Below are 15,812 nucleotides of genomic sequence, written 5' to 3' on the forward strand. Positions count from 1 at the left end.
AGATGGCGGAAGAAGATGAACACTAATGAGGAACCAGGACCCGGGGTCTGTCACCTGCATTTCAAGACTGTAGAAGCTTCTGTTAGAGATTTGCACAATGTACCCACAAACCGTGATCAGGCGTGTGCAGAGCAGGTGTGTGCGGGGGCCCGCTGGGCACCAACAGAAGTCCACACGGCAAGCTCATCTGTGCGGCTGAAAATGGATTTCTTCCCATCACCCTGCGAGCTCCCTATTCTGCATTTCCAGGGGTTTCCTTTCCTAGACTCAAGTCCAAACCAGCCAGCGAAGGACACCGGGTCATCTGGGCCCTGCCCGCGTTGGGGTGAGTGTGGGGGGGTGTCATCACACAGGACCCCGGGGGCATCTGGGGCCAGGACCCTCATTCTGCGTTTGACAAAATGACATCTTATTTTGGCTGGTCTTTCAACTGCACAAGCCAGAACGAGTGCAACATTATCACGCATTTAATTTTACTTATAAAAGCAACTTGTTTTTCTTCATTCTTCCCTGAGCTTTGTTTACTCTTCTCCGTTAATAAAATGAGGGCAGGTTTTTAGTATAAACCTAAGAGTATGTAAACACTCCCTCCAAAACTTGTTTGGTGTTGACCCCAGCAGCCCCATTTCCATATACAGGGAGAAGTCAGACTCTCTAAATCGCCAGTGAAGTTATCCAGAAGTCCCAGTGAGTCCTGGGGCGGGGAGAAGTGTGCTTGGGGGGGGGGGGGGCTCCTCCCGTTCGGCCACCCGGTCCCGCACACAGAGGCCAGGCCCCCCCACCTGAAAACCCCTGCAGCCCACGAGGGCCTCCCTTGCCAGTGGGTCACCTGCACCTGTGTCCCGAGACCCAGCATCTGTACCTCGTCGACTGCAAGAGAAGTCACAGTTGTCCTGGGCGTCTGTCCTGGGCGAGGTCAGCACGTGAGTGTGAGGCCTCGGTGACAAGCACTCACGTCAGGAGAATGACAGCAGGCACCATCAGGCCCCGCCAGGACCCCGGGAGGCTGCTCGGCACACAAAAATGCTTGTTTTTCTGGGGTGGGGGGGGTCGCCTGCAGGCCCTAAGTGCAGGCTCACCACACGATAACTTCCTGTAGTTTCCAAAAAAGTTAACTGATTCATTAATATACTTCCCACCATCAGGCCTGCGCCACAGAGATAAAACCGTGAAATGCTGCAGAAAGAAGCCACAGCTTCAATACAACATGCCGAAACCTCGAAGGCCACCAGAGCATCTAGTGCACCAGCACGGTCCACTGTTTTCACAGCTTCTCCCCTAACGCGCACAGGCTTGGAGGAATTTTTGTAACTGCGCCAAACCCTTTGTAACTAGCCGAGCATCAGAAACACCTCCTGCGTCCTACTTTGTACCACATCCCAAGGGAACACACAGCCTCCAGCTCCATTCCTCCAGGGACAGCGTCCCTGCAAACTACATTTATGTGTGACTGTGCTTCTTGGTTAATGGTTTACTTCTAAGTCCTAGGCAGCGTGCTTAAGGCAGCAACAGACGCGCTCTGTGAAGAGGACAGACAGGCTCAGAAGCGTCTGCCGTGGGGCCGGAGACGTCCCTGGGGCCCCCCAGCCTGATGGGATGAGTGCGGCCCAAGGCCTGGGACACAGGTCAATGCAGGTGAGCCCACCCCACCAGGAGCAGGGGGGCCAGACCCCAGGTGCCACTAAACCCTGCCCTCCCAGCCCGGCTCCTGCACACAGCCACGTGCCCTCGAGGAATCCAGCGGGCCGTCCTGCTTTCAACAGTTCATGAACATGCCAGTGGTGCCCACCCCAGCCCCGGGAGACCTTGGGTTCTTCCTCACAGTGAGGAAGAGCTGGACGACACAGGGACAGGCTCGCGCAGGGGAGGCACAGGCAGGCCCCAAAGCACCACCGTGCCGCTCAACCCTCTTAAGAACCCAATGAAGCCTACTGTTATCCTCATTTTACAGACACAGAGAGGTTAAGTGATTTGGCCAAAGTTCACACAGCAGGGAAGGTGCAGAGCCAGGAATGTCACCAGCTCAGCCCCAGGGCACTGCCCTTGTTGCTCACAGACTAGACCCTTGGGCTGGATTAGTTTGGTCCACACTGTGGTGGAGGGCGGGGGGGGGGGGTCTTTCCATGAGGTGAGCATGAGACGTCTACTCCCTGCCCTCAAATGCGACTCACAGCCCTTGAGGCCATATTGCGGAGAGCTAGTCAGACGCACCCTCCTTGGTGCTCAGGTGCCCTAAGCTCTCCTACCCAGTGTGGACGTTCTCAGAGTGGGTTCTCTGGGCTGCCAGGTGCTCAGCTGGGAGCCACCCTTCCCCTCCAAGCTGTGACAAACAAAAACATCTCCAAACATGCCCAAACGTCCCCGGAATAAAACCATGGTGTTAAACGTTGTGCATCTGGACACACTCACTCCCAGGTGAGCAGCACAGGCTGGGACCAGACGTCCGTGAGCCTGGGACGGGTCCCACGGAGTGAGGTGTGAAGACAGTGGTGTGCCCGTCCACGGGGCCAGTCCTGCTCTCTCACGGAAGGAACAAGGTTCACAAGTCGCCCAAGAATAGTGTAAGGAAAATTCACAGGCCCCTCCCTCCCCCGGTTTTCCATTCCCTTCACAGGATCGAGGACTTGAGTACTGCTGAGCAAAAGCCCGGGAAGCTGAGGAGCTGGGGTACCAGGGAGACAGCACTGGGCTTCCCCACTATGCTGTCACTCATGGCAAGGGGCCAAGACTCTTGGGAAACCCTAGGACCAGGAGGACCTCCCAGAAGGGGGCGAGCCCTGCTGTCCCCCCACTTCCCCAGTCGGAGCCTTGTTTCTGAAGCCCCTGGAATGTCTGTCTCCCTCTCCCTGCCTCGCCCTCCCACTAAGGGCCCTGCGAACCACAGACAATTCTGGAGAGGAAAAAGGCACAGAGGACCAAAACCCGGGTCTGGGCACCGCCTGTTGCCATGGCTCTCGGCTGTGCCATGCCTCCCTCCCCATCCCGCAGGCCCGACTGTAGCCGAAGGTGGTCTGCAGGTCCGAAACGCACATCTGTAAACATGAATGTGCAAAGCAGTGTCCGATCCGGCCTCCTAGTCCATCTCCAGACCCGGTCCCTCCCCCTCCCTGCTCCCAGCGTCCCAGAGCGACCCTCGCCATCTCAAGGAGCCTGAGAAGCTGCTGATGTCAGACAGACCGCTGTCACCTGCCGCCAAGGAAGGGGAAGCAAATCGTCAGAGTCGGCAACTGTGGAGGACATTGCACTTTCCAACAGGTAAGATCTCACAATAGGTAAAACATGAAGTTGATTTTTAATTTGTTTTTCAAGATGAAAGGAAGTGCTCTTCTCATACACGGGGCCACTGTGCACAGTTAAAACCAACCTCCGCTGGTTCGGATGTCCCAAGAGGGCAGGAGGAGCTGCTCAGACCTGTCCTGGTCTCAGCACAAAGGAAATCTCGCCTCCCCAAAACTGGAACAGTCCCGTTATCACTAACCCCATAAAGACAGCACTTTGTCTCACCCGTCAGGCCGTACAAACCCAGAAATCGAGGCCCATGTTTTCTCCATGTGCCGAGACAGGCCCCGTGCACCGGCCCCACAGCCCCCTACGAAGCATCCAGTGGGCGAGAAGCCATCAGAACCAGCAGACCCCCTGCGCCGACTTCCTCAACAGCTGACCCGTGTGACTCTGAATCGCCACCCAAGCCACCAGCAAGCGCTGTGCAGCAGGAGAAAATCTGAAAACTAGCTTTTCCCCAACTAGCATTAGTGATTCACACATTAAGGCAAAGCTCCTCCAACGCCTGTGGTGACCCAAAAAGCCTTCGGTCTTACACCCACTTGCGGACGCCACCCCTCGTGGCCTGCCCCAGCCCGACACGGTCACTCAGCATGCCCCGCCACGCCCCGCAGCAGCGCCCATCCCCGGGCACAGGACACTTCCCGGGGACTCTGAACTACTTTATCTGAAGAGGCCATCACCGCTTTGAGGCCACGGCAGGAGGGAGTTCCGCGCCAGCTCCCGGAGCGAGGCCGAGCTGCGGAAACCCCGCGGCTGAAGGCCAACAGGCACCTCGTGCTTACACCGGTGCCCCTCGGGTCGCAGCACCCGCGGTCCTCCTGCGGGTGCCCACGGGGAAGCCGACGCAGGCTGGGCAACAAGCGCGGCAGCGGCGCGTCCCCAAAGGAGAGAGGCCGAATTTAAGTGTCCGTAATTGCAGGGAAGGACGGCCGGGTGAACCGGCAGGAAGCGTCCATCTCCTGGGACCCCTGTGCCTGCCCCTCCGGCTGCCTCCTGACCAGCCCGCGTCTGCTGCTATGACTCAAGGCTCCGCCGGCCCAGGAGGACAGGAAAGGGGTTCCCTGAAGGGATCACTGGAAAACACTTTAGGAAACAATAACAAATAGAAAATCAAGATACTGAGCAAAAACATAACGACAAGAGTTTTTTTCTTTCCACGTGACCCTTTATTTCCAGTCAGGATGCGCATAAACACACTCTTGGGTCCAAATGCTGAGAAACTCTTTCTCCAAATACTTGTCGCAAGCGGCGCAGAGCAGGAAGTGATGAAGAGAGAAAGGAATGCCGCAGATCCCAGATGGACGGAGCCAGCTGGGGGCTCAGGAAGCCAAGCGAGGTCTCTCACCGTCCCCTCCCACGGCTGCTCAAGGAGTCACCATCTGCAGCAGACCCAGCTCGGGGGGACACGCGAAATCGTCACCCTGGCCGGGCTTCGCCTCTTCCAGACGTGTGTGCACTCGGGAAGGATGAGCAGAGGCTGTCCCAGCAGCCTGGCTCCAGGTGTGCCCCCACGAACCCGGAGGGGCACAAGAGCCCGTGCGTGCACCTGCCCCAGGTGAGCACATGGAAGGAACTTCTCCTCCAAACCTACAGAACTGCCCAAGGATCGCCTTCTCCTCGGCGCCACCAGATGCCCCGCGGGGCGCAGCTCACCGTCTGTGGCCCCAGGACCAACGCCAGCAGCGGCCCCCTTCTCCTGTCTCCCAAAGTGACATCCGTCCTGCTCACTGTACCCTCCCGAGTGGCTCTGCCCAGCCAGCGTCCTCGGAGCCTGTCAGACGGAGAGGCCCGAGGGCAGCCAGCTGATAAACAGGCCAGTTTGTGGCCCTGAGAAGCGAAAGCCTTCTGATTCAAATACAAAAAATTAAAGACTCAAAAGCAACTGCAGAAAAACTTTCAAGTCATAGAAAGTGGAAAGGTAGGGGTCCAAGCACAGAGACCCCGGGTGCCCCCATAACTCACCCACGGCCCACCGGGAGCAGCTCACGGGGCCACGGGACTCGCTGCAGCGCACCTGTGGCCTCTACCATGTCAAACAGAAGAAAAAAGACAGAGCTGCTTGAGAGACAGGAGCTCCTCTTAAATGCCACACTGCCCACCATGCCCTGTGTGGCCAGGCCCCGGTGCCACCGATCTCAGCAGGGGACGGAGCCGTCACGAGGGCCGTGAGCCTCCCTTATGTCCTCAGCCTCCCACCACACCGGGCACATGGTGTCAGGCACCTCTACCCCGAGACAGGCCACAGGGCCCCGTGTGTGTGTGTGAGTGGTATGTGCCCATGTGTGCCCGTGTGTATATGTGTGTGTGTGTGGTGCAGCATGTGTGTACATTGGTGCATCTGTGTGTGCACCTGTGAGTGTATTCTGTGCGTATGCATATGTATAGAGTGTGCCTATGTATACACACGTGTGCACCTGTGTTCCGTGCATGTGTGTGAGTATAGTGTGCCGTGTACACACGTGTGCACCTGTGTGTGCTGTGTGCATATGCAGTGTGCCCATGTGTATGTACGTGTGCATGTATGTGTGGTGTGCCCATGTGTCTACATGTGTGCATCCGTGTGTGTTCTATGCACACATGCGTGTATTCTGTAGTGTGCCTGTGTCTACACGTGTGCGCACATGTGTGTATTCTGTGCACATGTGTGTGTGCACACACAGAACCATGTTCCAACAGGAGGCAGCCGCATAGGAAAGTACAGATGTATGACTGCCTCCCTCAGTTAAGCCTCCTCCCCATGGGATGCCGCCGTGAGGAAAGTTCCAGTGTAAGTCTGTGTAAGTCTGACCGACTCCTGGACATACTGCATGTTGGTGCTAAGGATCTCCCATGTAAACATCGTACAGGCAGAGTTAACTGCCCTTGAAACTCACCCCTTGTAAAGTAATAAAACAGCTAATTATTGTTCCTAAGTTAAAAAGGACTCGTGGGGGGACACATGGGTGGCTCGGTCATTAAGCATCAGCCTTTGGCTCAGGTCCTGAGCCCAGGGTCCTGGGATCAAGCCCCACATCGGGCTCCCTATTCAGTGGGGAGCCTGCTTCTCCCTCTCCCTCTGCTGCTCCCCTTGCTCGTGCTTTTTCTCTCTCTCTGTCAAATAAATTGGTGAAATCTTAAAAAAACAAAACCAAAAAACTATGCCTGGCAGTCAGCCCCAGGACAGACCGGCAGGGCCTCATGAGTAAACAGGGCTTGCCAGCCTCAGCCCCACGTGGTCTGGAATTCCCCAGTGGGACCCTCACCCCAAAGACCATGGGAAAACCAGCCAGGTCACAGCACATACCCCAGACCTCAAAACAAGTAGAGGGCTTGGCCAGGTCCCCTAGGGTCTTCACATTGATGGGTTTTCCAGAACCAACTCATATTCCTGGATCTCTGTCTGACCCCAGACTTGGAAAGCCCCAGTTTAGCTGGGCCAAAATAAGCAGGTGCCCCGAGGCTTAGGGGCCTGGGGCTGACCTACCCTCTGAAGCATCCGAGTTTAACGGTCCCACTCGACCCATCTTCTACCTGCCGCAAAGCCACGCCTTCTCTGCCGGCCTCGCCCAGAGAGCTTTCCCTGCACTAGCTAAGGTTGGCACCTGGAGGGGGGGGGGGGCACCCGGCCAGGAGGAGGGATGATCAGACAGAAGCCGGAGGGCGGGAGTCAGAGAGAAGAAGGGCTGCCCACGGGGACGCCCTCTTCTGAAGCAGGTCTCAGGTACCGGACTCAGCAGGGAAGTGGGTCAGCAGGCTCTGAGCCCCTGGTAGCCACACGTTTGTGCGACGGGCTCACTCTGCTGAGTAAGTCCCCTCGGTGCTCATTTAAGGGTTCGCTAAGGAGGAAGGCATGGGTGGGAAGCAGCTATCTCCTGTCTGAGGAAGTAATTGGGTACCACACCCAAGGAGGCAGTTCCACCCGAACCACAAAAGTGCTGGGTCTTGGACGTGGCAAGTCCGTCACAACCCAACTGGGCAGCCACAGGCTCTCTCGCTAAATGTGCTTTGGGAAAAGTCACCAGCTTCTCCGAGCCTCAGAGGTGGGAGCTGGTTAGAGTATCTGTCCTGTGCACTGCACAGAGTCGTTAGAAGATCAAACAGTGTGTTTGCAGCTCCCTAACCAGTGACCAATCCGGTGGAGTGAAACAGACAAAATCAAACAGACCTTCTGCTCTTGTACCTCCCAGAAGTGGATTCAGGACTGAAAACAGAAACCACAAGAGCTAAAAAAGGAAAACGAATCAGACGAAAGGAAACATACAACAAAGCCACAGAGATCTCAAGGCACACGTCACAGTCCTCACCCACAGGGTGCACTTTTATTAGGATGGACAGGACGAGAAAGGAGGAATCAGCCCTAACCCAGCCAGCGCACAAGACAACTGGCCCACACGGAGGGCACACCTAACTGGGCCCACATAGTATCTCAGAAAATCGTGGCGTCCCAAAGGTCCAGAAAGAAATACACAGATGACAAGCACTCTCAAGTCTGTTAAATGTCCAGAAGACTCCAGAAGCCGGACCCTATCCCAGGAGGCTGCTCACCCTAGGACTCAGAAAGGGGGAAAATGGTTCTCAAGAAAAGCCTGGTGACTGGGTCCTGCTCCTGGTGCGAAGGGGGCCCCGGAGGCACCTGCAGCTGCAGAGGACACGGGGGCTTGCCGGCCGAGGGGAGAGCAGCCCAGCCACGGTCTCCAGGCCGAGTTACCCCTGAGTCTAAGAAGGATCTGGCCACTTCGCTTACCTTTGGGTTTTATCCCACTGGCAACTGGGGGCCAACGCAGAATAATGCTTCACATTATTCACGTGTTCCGGTTTCTTCACAGGAACAGAAACAATGCGAAGAGGAAAAAACAGGCACGAGAGCCACTCCTTGACAGACTAAGGAGCGAAGGTACTGCTCTGTTTCTAGAAAACACTCTGTTTTACTGCATGACTTGAGCACAGCCTCCAGCCTCCTTCAGAGGAGTGTGCTGCCCTCACCACGCAGTTCAGATGGGAGAAGCACCACGTGTGGTTCGTGTGTGAGATGCACCGCATGTGGTTCAGATGTGACAGGCAGAATAACCGACCAGCTATATCGGGATGCAGCAGTCCCCAGAGAGGGGTTAAGCTTACTGGAAAACTGAAACCAGGGGCACCTTCGTGTCTCAGTCAGTTTAGCATCTGACTCTTGATTTCCGCTCCGGTCATGATCTCAGCGTCCTGAGATCAAATCCTGGGTCAGGCTCCTCACTGGGCAAGGAGCCTGCTTCTCCCCCCTCTCTCGCTCTGCCCCTCCCTGCCCACAAGCGCTGGTGCGCACACTCATGGGCTCTTTCTCTTTCTAAAAAAAAAAGAAAACTGAAGCCGGCAATGTGAAATTTCAGAATGGACAGACCCACAGCCCCGGGGAGTCCAGCCCTGAGCAGAAACACACCTCGTCACACAAGGAATCACTATCTTTGGCCCCACCGTCAGCCTGATGGCCCACCGCCCCTAGCAAAGACAAAACACACACGCCAACCAGAAGCTGTCCAGACGCCGAGGCCCGCGTGGGCCCGAAGGTTGACCGGACGACGCTTGCACGCGGCCGGGGCGCAGGCCGGGGCCGCTCGTCTCCTGACTTCGAAGGGCGGGAACGGGACCCGGACTGCGGGAGCCCGAAAGTGCTCACCGGCCGTGCCGCCTCGCGCCCCGAGAACAGTGCCGGCCGCCTGCCGGGGAGGACGCGGCCTCAAACTCCGGCACCGCGCCGGCTCTCCCGGTCCGAGCGACCCAGGACGCTCACCCGCGGCCCGGCCCTGCGCTCCCACACCTGCCGGCAATCGAGGCCAATCATTTTACCTTGCTGGGCCTTTCCTCTCCGAAAGCTTATTCTTTCACTTTTAAGGCTGTGATTTCCAAGCTCTTCACATGCCCGTCTCCAGGCGTAATTCTCCGTGTGCCTCACGGGGATGCCCTCGCGCTGCTCTTCCCCGCTCCGGCCTCCGCCTCCGCGCTCCCCGCTCCGGCCTCCGCCTCCGCGCTCCCCGCTCCGGCTGGCGGGCTGTGGGCGCCTCCATGTCCAGGGCCGCGCGTGCGGCTCCGTTTGCTGTCTTTGAGGGGTGACCTTGGCTAGGTTTTTCTGTGTTTTGTTTTTCTTTCTAGGCCTGCCCCTTGGAGCTTCCCGCGTGTCACCCAGGCCGGCCTGGCTCTGACTCTTCCCTCTGGAAGCTGCACGGACGCCCACACGCGGGGGCCCCACGGTTCAATCACCCTTTCAGCCGCTGTTTGCTTTGTCCACTCGTGTCCATTCGCCAGCAGATCACCTCGGGGACCAGATCCCTCCGACACACGACTACCTGCTGCTTAGCGCAGAGCGGTCCATCACGGGGTACGCCCCACCCCCCCAGTGCAGACACAGGGTGCGGAAGACCAGACCATCAGGGAAGACCCCTGCTCAGGCACAGCGGTCCGGCTCTGTTCTCCAGCCTCAGACCTTGCAGGAGCAGCCGCCCTGCGAGACAGGACATCAAGTCCCCACAAGGCTCACCCTGAGGCCGGAGGACCAGCCACACACAGCGCCGGCCATGCTAGCCACGCTGGCCACCACACTGTGCCCCCAGGGGCATCTGTGCAGATCTACACCACACGCTGGCTCCCCCCTTCTCAAAAACTCAAGGCCGGCTCACAGCCACTTTCTCCCAACGCCTTTCCTGACCTCGCCCACGTGCAAACACACACCTGAAGTCCAGCTCTCTCTTAACCGATGCGCCCAGCTACAGTGGGAACGCCACTTTGTCCCACGACTAACAGAACAGCCACAGACTGGCCTGGAAGTCACCCCTTCCTGTCTAGAGGAATGGGCGTGCCCTTGCTCACACAGGCTTACTAGCACCACAAAAAAGGCCTTACTCTCCACTTGGACAGAGAAACTGAGGCAGAAAGGGTTTAGAAGATTTGCCTCAAGTGGTAGAATTAGTGAGAAGGACAGTCTTGGGTCCGGGCCCCCAAGTGCTGTCAGTCACGCCTGCCTCTCCTCGCAGGCTCCCGGGGGCTCCTGTCCCTCCCATGGCCTGACTGACGCTCTGCCTGAGCCTCGGACAGCAGGAACCCACCTCCAGGGTCACTAGGAGGGGGAGGTGCACTCGCAGCCTCACTTGCAAGGCAACACGCAAACCTCAGCTCTCAGGTGTTCGCAGCTACTGCTTCTGTTTGCTTCCAGCAAATACATCCGTCTCCTCTGCAAACATGACGAAAACGTGACAAGCTGATGCTCTGATTCCCCGATGCCTTCAGGGAGGTGTGACTGCCTATATGCTCAGAGGCCTCACTCGTTTCAGAGAAGCAAATCTGAACGCTCCTTCCAAATGCGACATGCCGCCCACGTGAGTCCGCCACAGGGATCCATGCTCTGCTCACCTGGTGACGCCTTTTCCCAAAGCGTAAGTGTTGCCAGTGGCCCTGCTCAACAAACCATCCCTGGATTTCTGTTCAAGACCACATCTCCGCAATTCCTCGCCTCTTCAACATCCGCCCCGGAAACCCCAGGCAGTGACTACAAGGCTCAGGACAGCAAGGGCAGGGCCCTGGGCCTCCAGCCGCTGGAGACGGTGGTCGCATTACCTCTGGCCCCAGAAATCACCACTTCCCTCTTTCCAAGCCCTTCACTACACCCCACCACTCAGATCCAGGATCACACAGAAAGCCAGACCAGGATAAGTGGCGAGAGCAAGACCATCAGCATCAGCGTAAACCCCAGCTCCGCTTGTACAGGCTCAGTGAGTCTGGGCAGGTAAACAAAGTCATGTGGGTCTCCCTTCCTCAACTTCAACATCACAGACTCGTGAGAACGTGCACGAAAATGACATAACACCTGCAAACCAGATCCCAAGAGTCTGCAACTCTGCCCACACTACACACGGGCACAGCAAGCCCAGCCCTTCCCATGTAAAACCCAGAGACGCGAACTAAAATCACACTTGGCCCCTGAGCCCGGCTGCTCCCCAGACATATCCCAGATCTGCACACTAGCCCTTGGGGGTTAAAAATAGCACAGGCAGCTAGCTGAGCTCGGTTAATAGAATATCCAGGTTAATTTTAGCATCAGAGTGCTCAGGGGAATACAGAATCCCTGATGCCAAGAGCCGTGTGTGGCCTGCCCCTTCTCCCACTGTCAGACACACACAATGAAAAAGCCAACACACTGATGTCTCTGCCTCATATTCACAAAGTGTTTTCTCTCATTGGGAAAACCACATCTTCCTACCCCGTGAAGACCCTACTACCAACAATAACTGCTCTAACTTAGCAAGCAGACGGCCACCGCCTCTGACCCTTACAGGACCCTGTGAGGAGCACAGTGCTGCTTCCCATGTAGGAAATCTGGTTAAAGATCCCACGTTTAACAGAGCCCCTGTGGTCTGGGCCATCTCCACCACACCCCTCCAAAGCAGCCATCTAGCCAGGGAGGTGCCGGCCAGAGACCCTCCACCACCATTTCCTGCTCCCACCTCCCTCAGTTCCCTGCCGAGGGACGTCCCTTTCTGGTGGGATGGTGTTTGTGTCTGGCTGGAGGGAAGGCACAAGGCTGGGGCGGGCTCGCCTGGGCCCACAGCACCAACACCCTGCAGGGCCATGTTTTCCTGAGTGGGAGGAGCTATCAGGTCTGGTGTGCCGTCCGTCTTCTCGGCCGGACAAGTTGTAATCTTACAGAGCAGGAACGCTGAGAAAGTGCTCGGAGCCCAGCGGAGCCTCAGAGGCTCCATGGAGACGGAAGGGAGAAGCAGGGAAGAGGGAATCCGGTGGCAAGGAATCAGGTGGAGTGGCCTCACACAGCCCGCACACCAAGCAGATCCAAGCTGGCCCTCATGCCTGATGATGAGAACCATTAACAGGGCAAGGGGGCTTTTCTCACTCTTGACTTCAAGGATAGGATTTTTTTTTTTTTTTTTTTTTTTTTTTTTTTTAGCTCAAGAGAAAAACCTTTGTATATTGCTCTTTATTGAACATTTTATAAGGATAAGATGACACTTTTAAAAACCAGAGGTAACTTTTATGGGAAAAGAACATACCCCGGGAAGCAAGGCTATACCACAATGCCTAAAGGGGCGTCGTGTCCAAAATAACACAGAAGAGCTCTGGCTGTGGTCCCCGGCACACTCCCTACCCACAGCCGTCAAGCTGCTTCCCCTCCGGCACCAAGGCCCTGACTCATGGAAAGTCAGAGAAGCAACTTCCTCAAAGTTACCACCTCAGAGGAAGTGCATTTGGCCTTAGCCCACAAGAGACACTAGTACAAAAACAATAACAACTGTTCCCAAAGGTAGACAATGTTTTAGATTTTTAAGTGTGTGGAAGAACTACCAAAACAAGGTTTCAGTGGAGAAAGCAACAGGCTCTTCAAGACAAGGACTCCAAACAGTTACAATAAAGATGCCTCAGTCTGATTTGGCTTTTGCAAAAGGTGGGAGGGCGAGAGAACGGGGGAGAGAAAGGACCAGATTCTTCCCACTGTCCCCAGCCTTCGCCTGTCAACCAGACAAGGACCACCACACAGTCCAAAACTATTTAAGAATTAAAGGCCAAGGCCCTGATACCTAAAACACTCTTCACCCCCCCAAAAATGTTCTGCCTTTTTTCTTAGCAACAGGAGTAGTGACATTGCTTACTGGTCTAACTTCAGGGAGAGTTTTTCTTTCTCTGTTTTCTGACAGCGAGGGGTGCGTATTAATGCAAGCCAGAACAATCCCGTCTTGTACACCCCCACCGGATGCAGCAGACAATTACTGCCTGCATTTTGCAAATGGAAAAATGAGGCTATGGATGGGGAGGCCACTTGCTCTGGGTCAGCTAGCCGGCCAAGAGCACACGGGCGTGCGGCCAGCTAGCCCGGAGACAAGGTTTGGAGATGAATGGACGGCCTGGCCAGTGTGTCCCCGAAAGAGGAGAGGCCAGTGTGCATGTGACCATGCGTGTGTATGACTCATGCATGTCTGCTCCTCTCCCAGATCAACTCTGGCATTTCTCGTCATCTTGTGCCTTTAAGACCAGGGCATTCAGGCAAGTCAGAGGCAACACTGGCCACAACAGACAACCAAGGAGAGAAATCAAGAGCTCAGCACACCACGTTCCATGTCCAGAACCATCCCGATCCCATTCTATTAACAGGCTCTCCCTCGACTCAGATGAGACTAAGCCCCAACCCAGTGCACCCAGTTCACCCTCGGGGCTGCAGCCCAGCCTTGAACTCAGAAGCCCAAGCCGAGACCACCCAAACACAGAAGTATGCCCTGCCGTGCTGTGTATAGCCCCTTGCTCTCTGACCGCCCCCCGATAAAAAGGGGAGACACTGTATCTCCCTCTTACAGCTCAGCATTGTGCACTGTGATGAGGACCCTCAGAGGAGAGAGAGACAAGAGCTTCTTGGAGATGGAACAACACCCAGGGAGTTGGACGCTGGTGCTGTCCCCACTGCTACAGCCCTCAGATCTGGAGAAGGGGCTCCAAAGCTCCCAACAGCACCTTTTCCCCTGGGGGTTAGAGATGGCAGATGCTTCCATCACTGCACTACTCCAAAGCTGAGCTGGGTGGTTCTCTCCCTCGTTGAAAGTGGAACACAAAGCACAGAAAGCCTAACCAAGCGCTGTCTCCGAACCCTCTTCCTTCCACAAGAGGCCCCTCTCTTTCAGATCCAGAACCCACCCACAGACAAGGCCAGTGGGGCTGCTCTCCCGCATCTCCGGGGGTCTCCTCAGTCCCCTGCTTCCTGTACTGTACCACTCTGGAAAGAAATCAACACTACTGTTCCAGAACTCTCCTGGAATTGAGTGTCAGAATGGCAGTGCCTGGCCTGAACCACAAGGTCCTCAGACCCACTCCTGCCTGCTGTAGGCAGAAAGCCTGGCACTCTCCTCCACAACCAGACCCCCATGCCAAGGTCCCCCTCCTGCTCCCTTGATCCAGGAAGCATCTGGAACCCTCGGGGTGATGTCCCTCACACTCCCGGACGATGAGTGAGGGCTCTGGGCCGGAGGACCGTGGCAGAGGCAGTGTGCCTGCCCCCGCTTCAGCAGCTGGGACGGTGGAATCTCTCAGTACGAAAGTGACAGCAGATTTCACCCAAGTGAACACGAGAAACCGGCTGCAGGCAGACTCGAGCCTGAAGGTCTGCTACATCCAGTCCCGGTGCTTCTCCGCCAAGTATCCACAGTGTCTCAGCGATGATCCCCGAACCAAAATAAAGCGGACAGGAAACGACACGCGGATTGGGGCGGCTGGAATTCCTCCGGCAGCATCAAATGTCATCAACAACGGACAGTCCCTGGGTGCCTGGCTCTGTTCCCAGCGGCCCCTTTTCACGTGGGGGAGAGCAGGGACCGCGGACGCGAGGGGACCCCGAGGTCGGGCAGCACTGCGGGTCCGCCGAAGGCTGTTCTCTCTCCCGGGACGTTTACCGCATCGCTGTGCGACAGTCACTCCGGACAAGGATCTCGTTTTTAGGAGGCAAAGCACTTGCCCACCGCCCTCCGGAGACAAACAGCGGCGGGCAGACGCGGGCCTCTCCGGACGGCCCCAGCAAGTGCGGACGAGCCTCCAGCCCCCCCGGAATCCGCACATCACGCCCTCCCCAGGCCCGCACGGCGACGCGGCCTGCAGGGCGGGCGCCGGTGGCCCTGAGCCCCTCCGGCCGGGTCTCCGCGGAGCGGGCCGGGGCGCTCCCCGCCTCCCCGCGCGAGCAGCTGGGGCCGGCCGCGCAGCGCACATCCGCCGCGGGCCGCGCACGCACAGCCGCGAACACGCACAGCCGCCCCCGGGGCCGCGCGTCCCGCACCGCCCGCAGCCGGAGCCGGGCCCACGCCCCCGGGGCACGCGTGGAGGGAAGCGTCCCGGGGCAGCCGCGGCGCGGAGACGCGACCCCGCGGTCCGCCCAGCCGCCCGCGGACACGCACGCCCGCAGGCTCCCGCCGCGTCCCGCCCCGCACCGCCCCGCACCCGCGTCCGCGCTGCCCGGCCCGCCGCCGGGGAGGGGGCGCGCGGCGCTCACCGATCTTGATCTTCACGCTCTGGAAGACCCGCAGCCCCTCCTCCTCCACCGCCATGCTGCGTCGCCCGCCCGGAGCCCGCGGGCCTCGCCCGGATCCTCGCGCCGAGCCCCGCGGAGCAGCCGCAGCCCGAGCAGCCGCGCAGTCCCAGCGCTCTGCGCCAGACCCCGCGCGCCTCCGCCGCCCCGCCCCGCCCACCGGCCTGCCCCGCCCCGCCCACCGGCCTGCCCCGGCTCCCCATTGGCCACGGCTCCAGAGAGGCGGGGCGCTACGGTTCCGCCCGCCTCGCGGCTCCAGCTGCCCATTGGCTGAGGCCTGGGAGGCGGGAGCGAGACGGCTCCGCCCGCGGAACAGCGCCAGCTCCTCATTGGCCGAGGCTCGGGGAGGGGCGGAGTCGGTCTCGGGAGGGCTCGGAAGGGACCGGCGGTGGGGGGACGCGGAATGGGGAAGACGGCGCCGGGAGGCGAGAGAAGGGATGGAGAGCCGTGGGCGGGGGAGGCCCGAGGACACGGCGGGGGGAACCGGGGGAGGGGATGGGGGGAC

At 58.1% G+C, this 15,812-nt stretch overlaps 1 protein-coding gene across 4 annotated transcripts in view; it reads right to left on the reverse strand.

Moving 5' to 3' along the window:
• Positions 1-15,466, reverse strand: part of RASA3 (RAS p21 protein activator 3) — a 114,036-nt gene extending 98,570 nt beyond the window's left edge. Inside the window, exon 1 of one of the 4 annotated variants that reach the window (XM_082701138.1) lies at positions 15,272-15,466. Coding sequence is in view for 1 of the 4 variants with exons in the window: in XM_082701135.1 (XP_082557261.1) it covers positions 15,272-15,326 (55 nt within the window). In the remaining 3 variants the exon portion in view is untranslated. The remainder of the gene's footprint in view (positions 1-15,271) is intronic. The other 3 variants (XM_082701135.1, XM_082701139.1, XM_082701136.1) reach the window with 3 other exon arrangements.
• Positions 15,467-15,812: the final 346 nt, after the last annotated feature.

The sequence above is a fragment of the Mustela nivalis genome (assembly GCF_964662115.1).
Source record: "Mustela nivalis genome assembly, chromosome: 15".
NCBI classification, from domain to species: Eukaryota; Metazoa; Chordata; class Mammalia; order Carnivora; family Mustelidae; genus Mustela; species Mustela nivalis.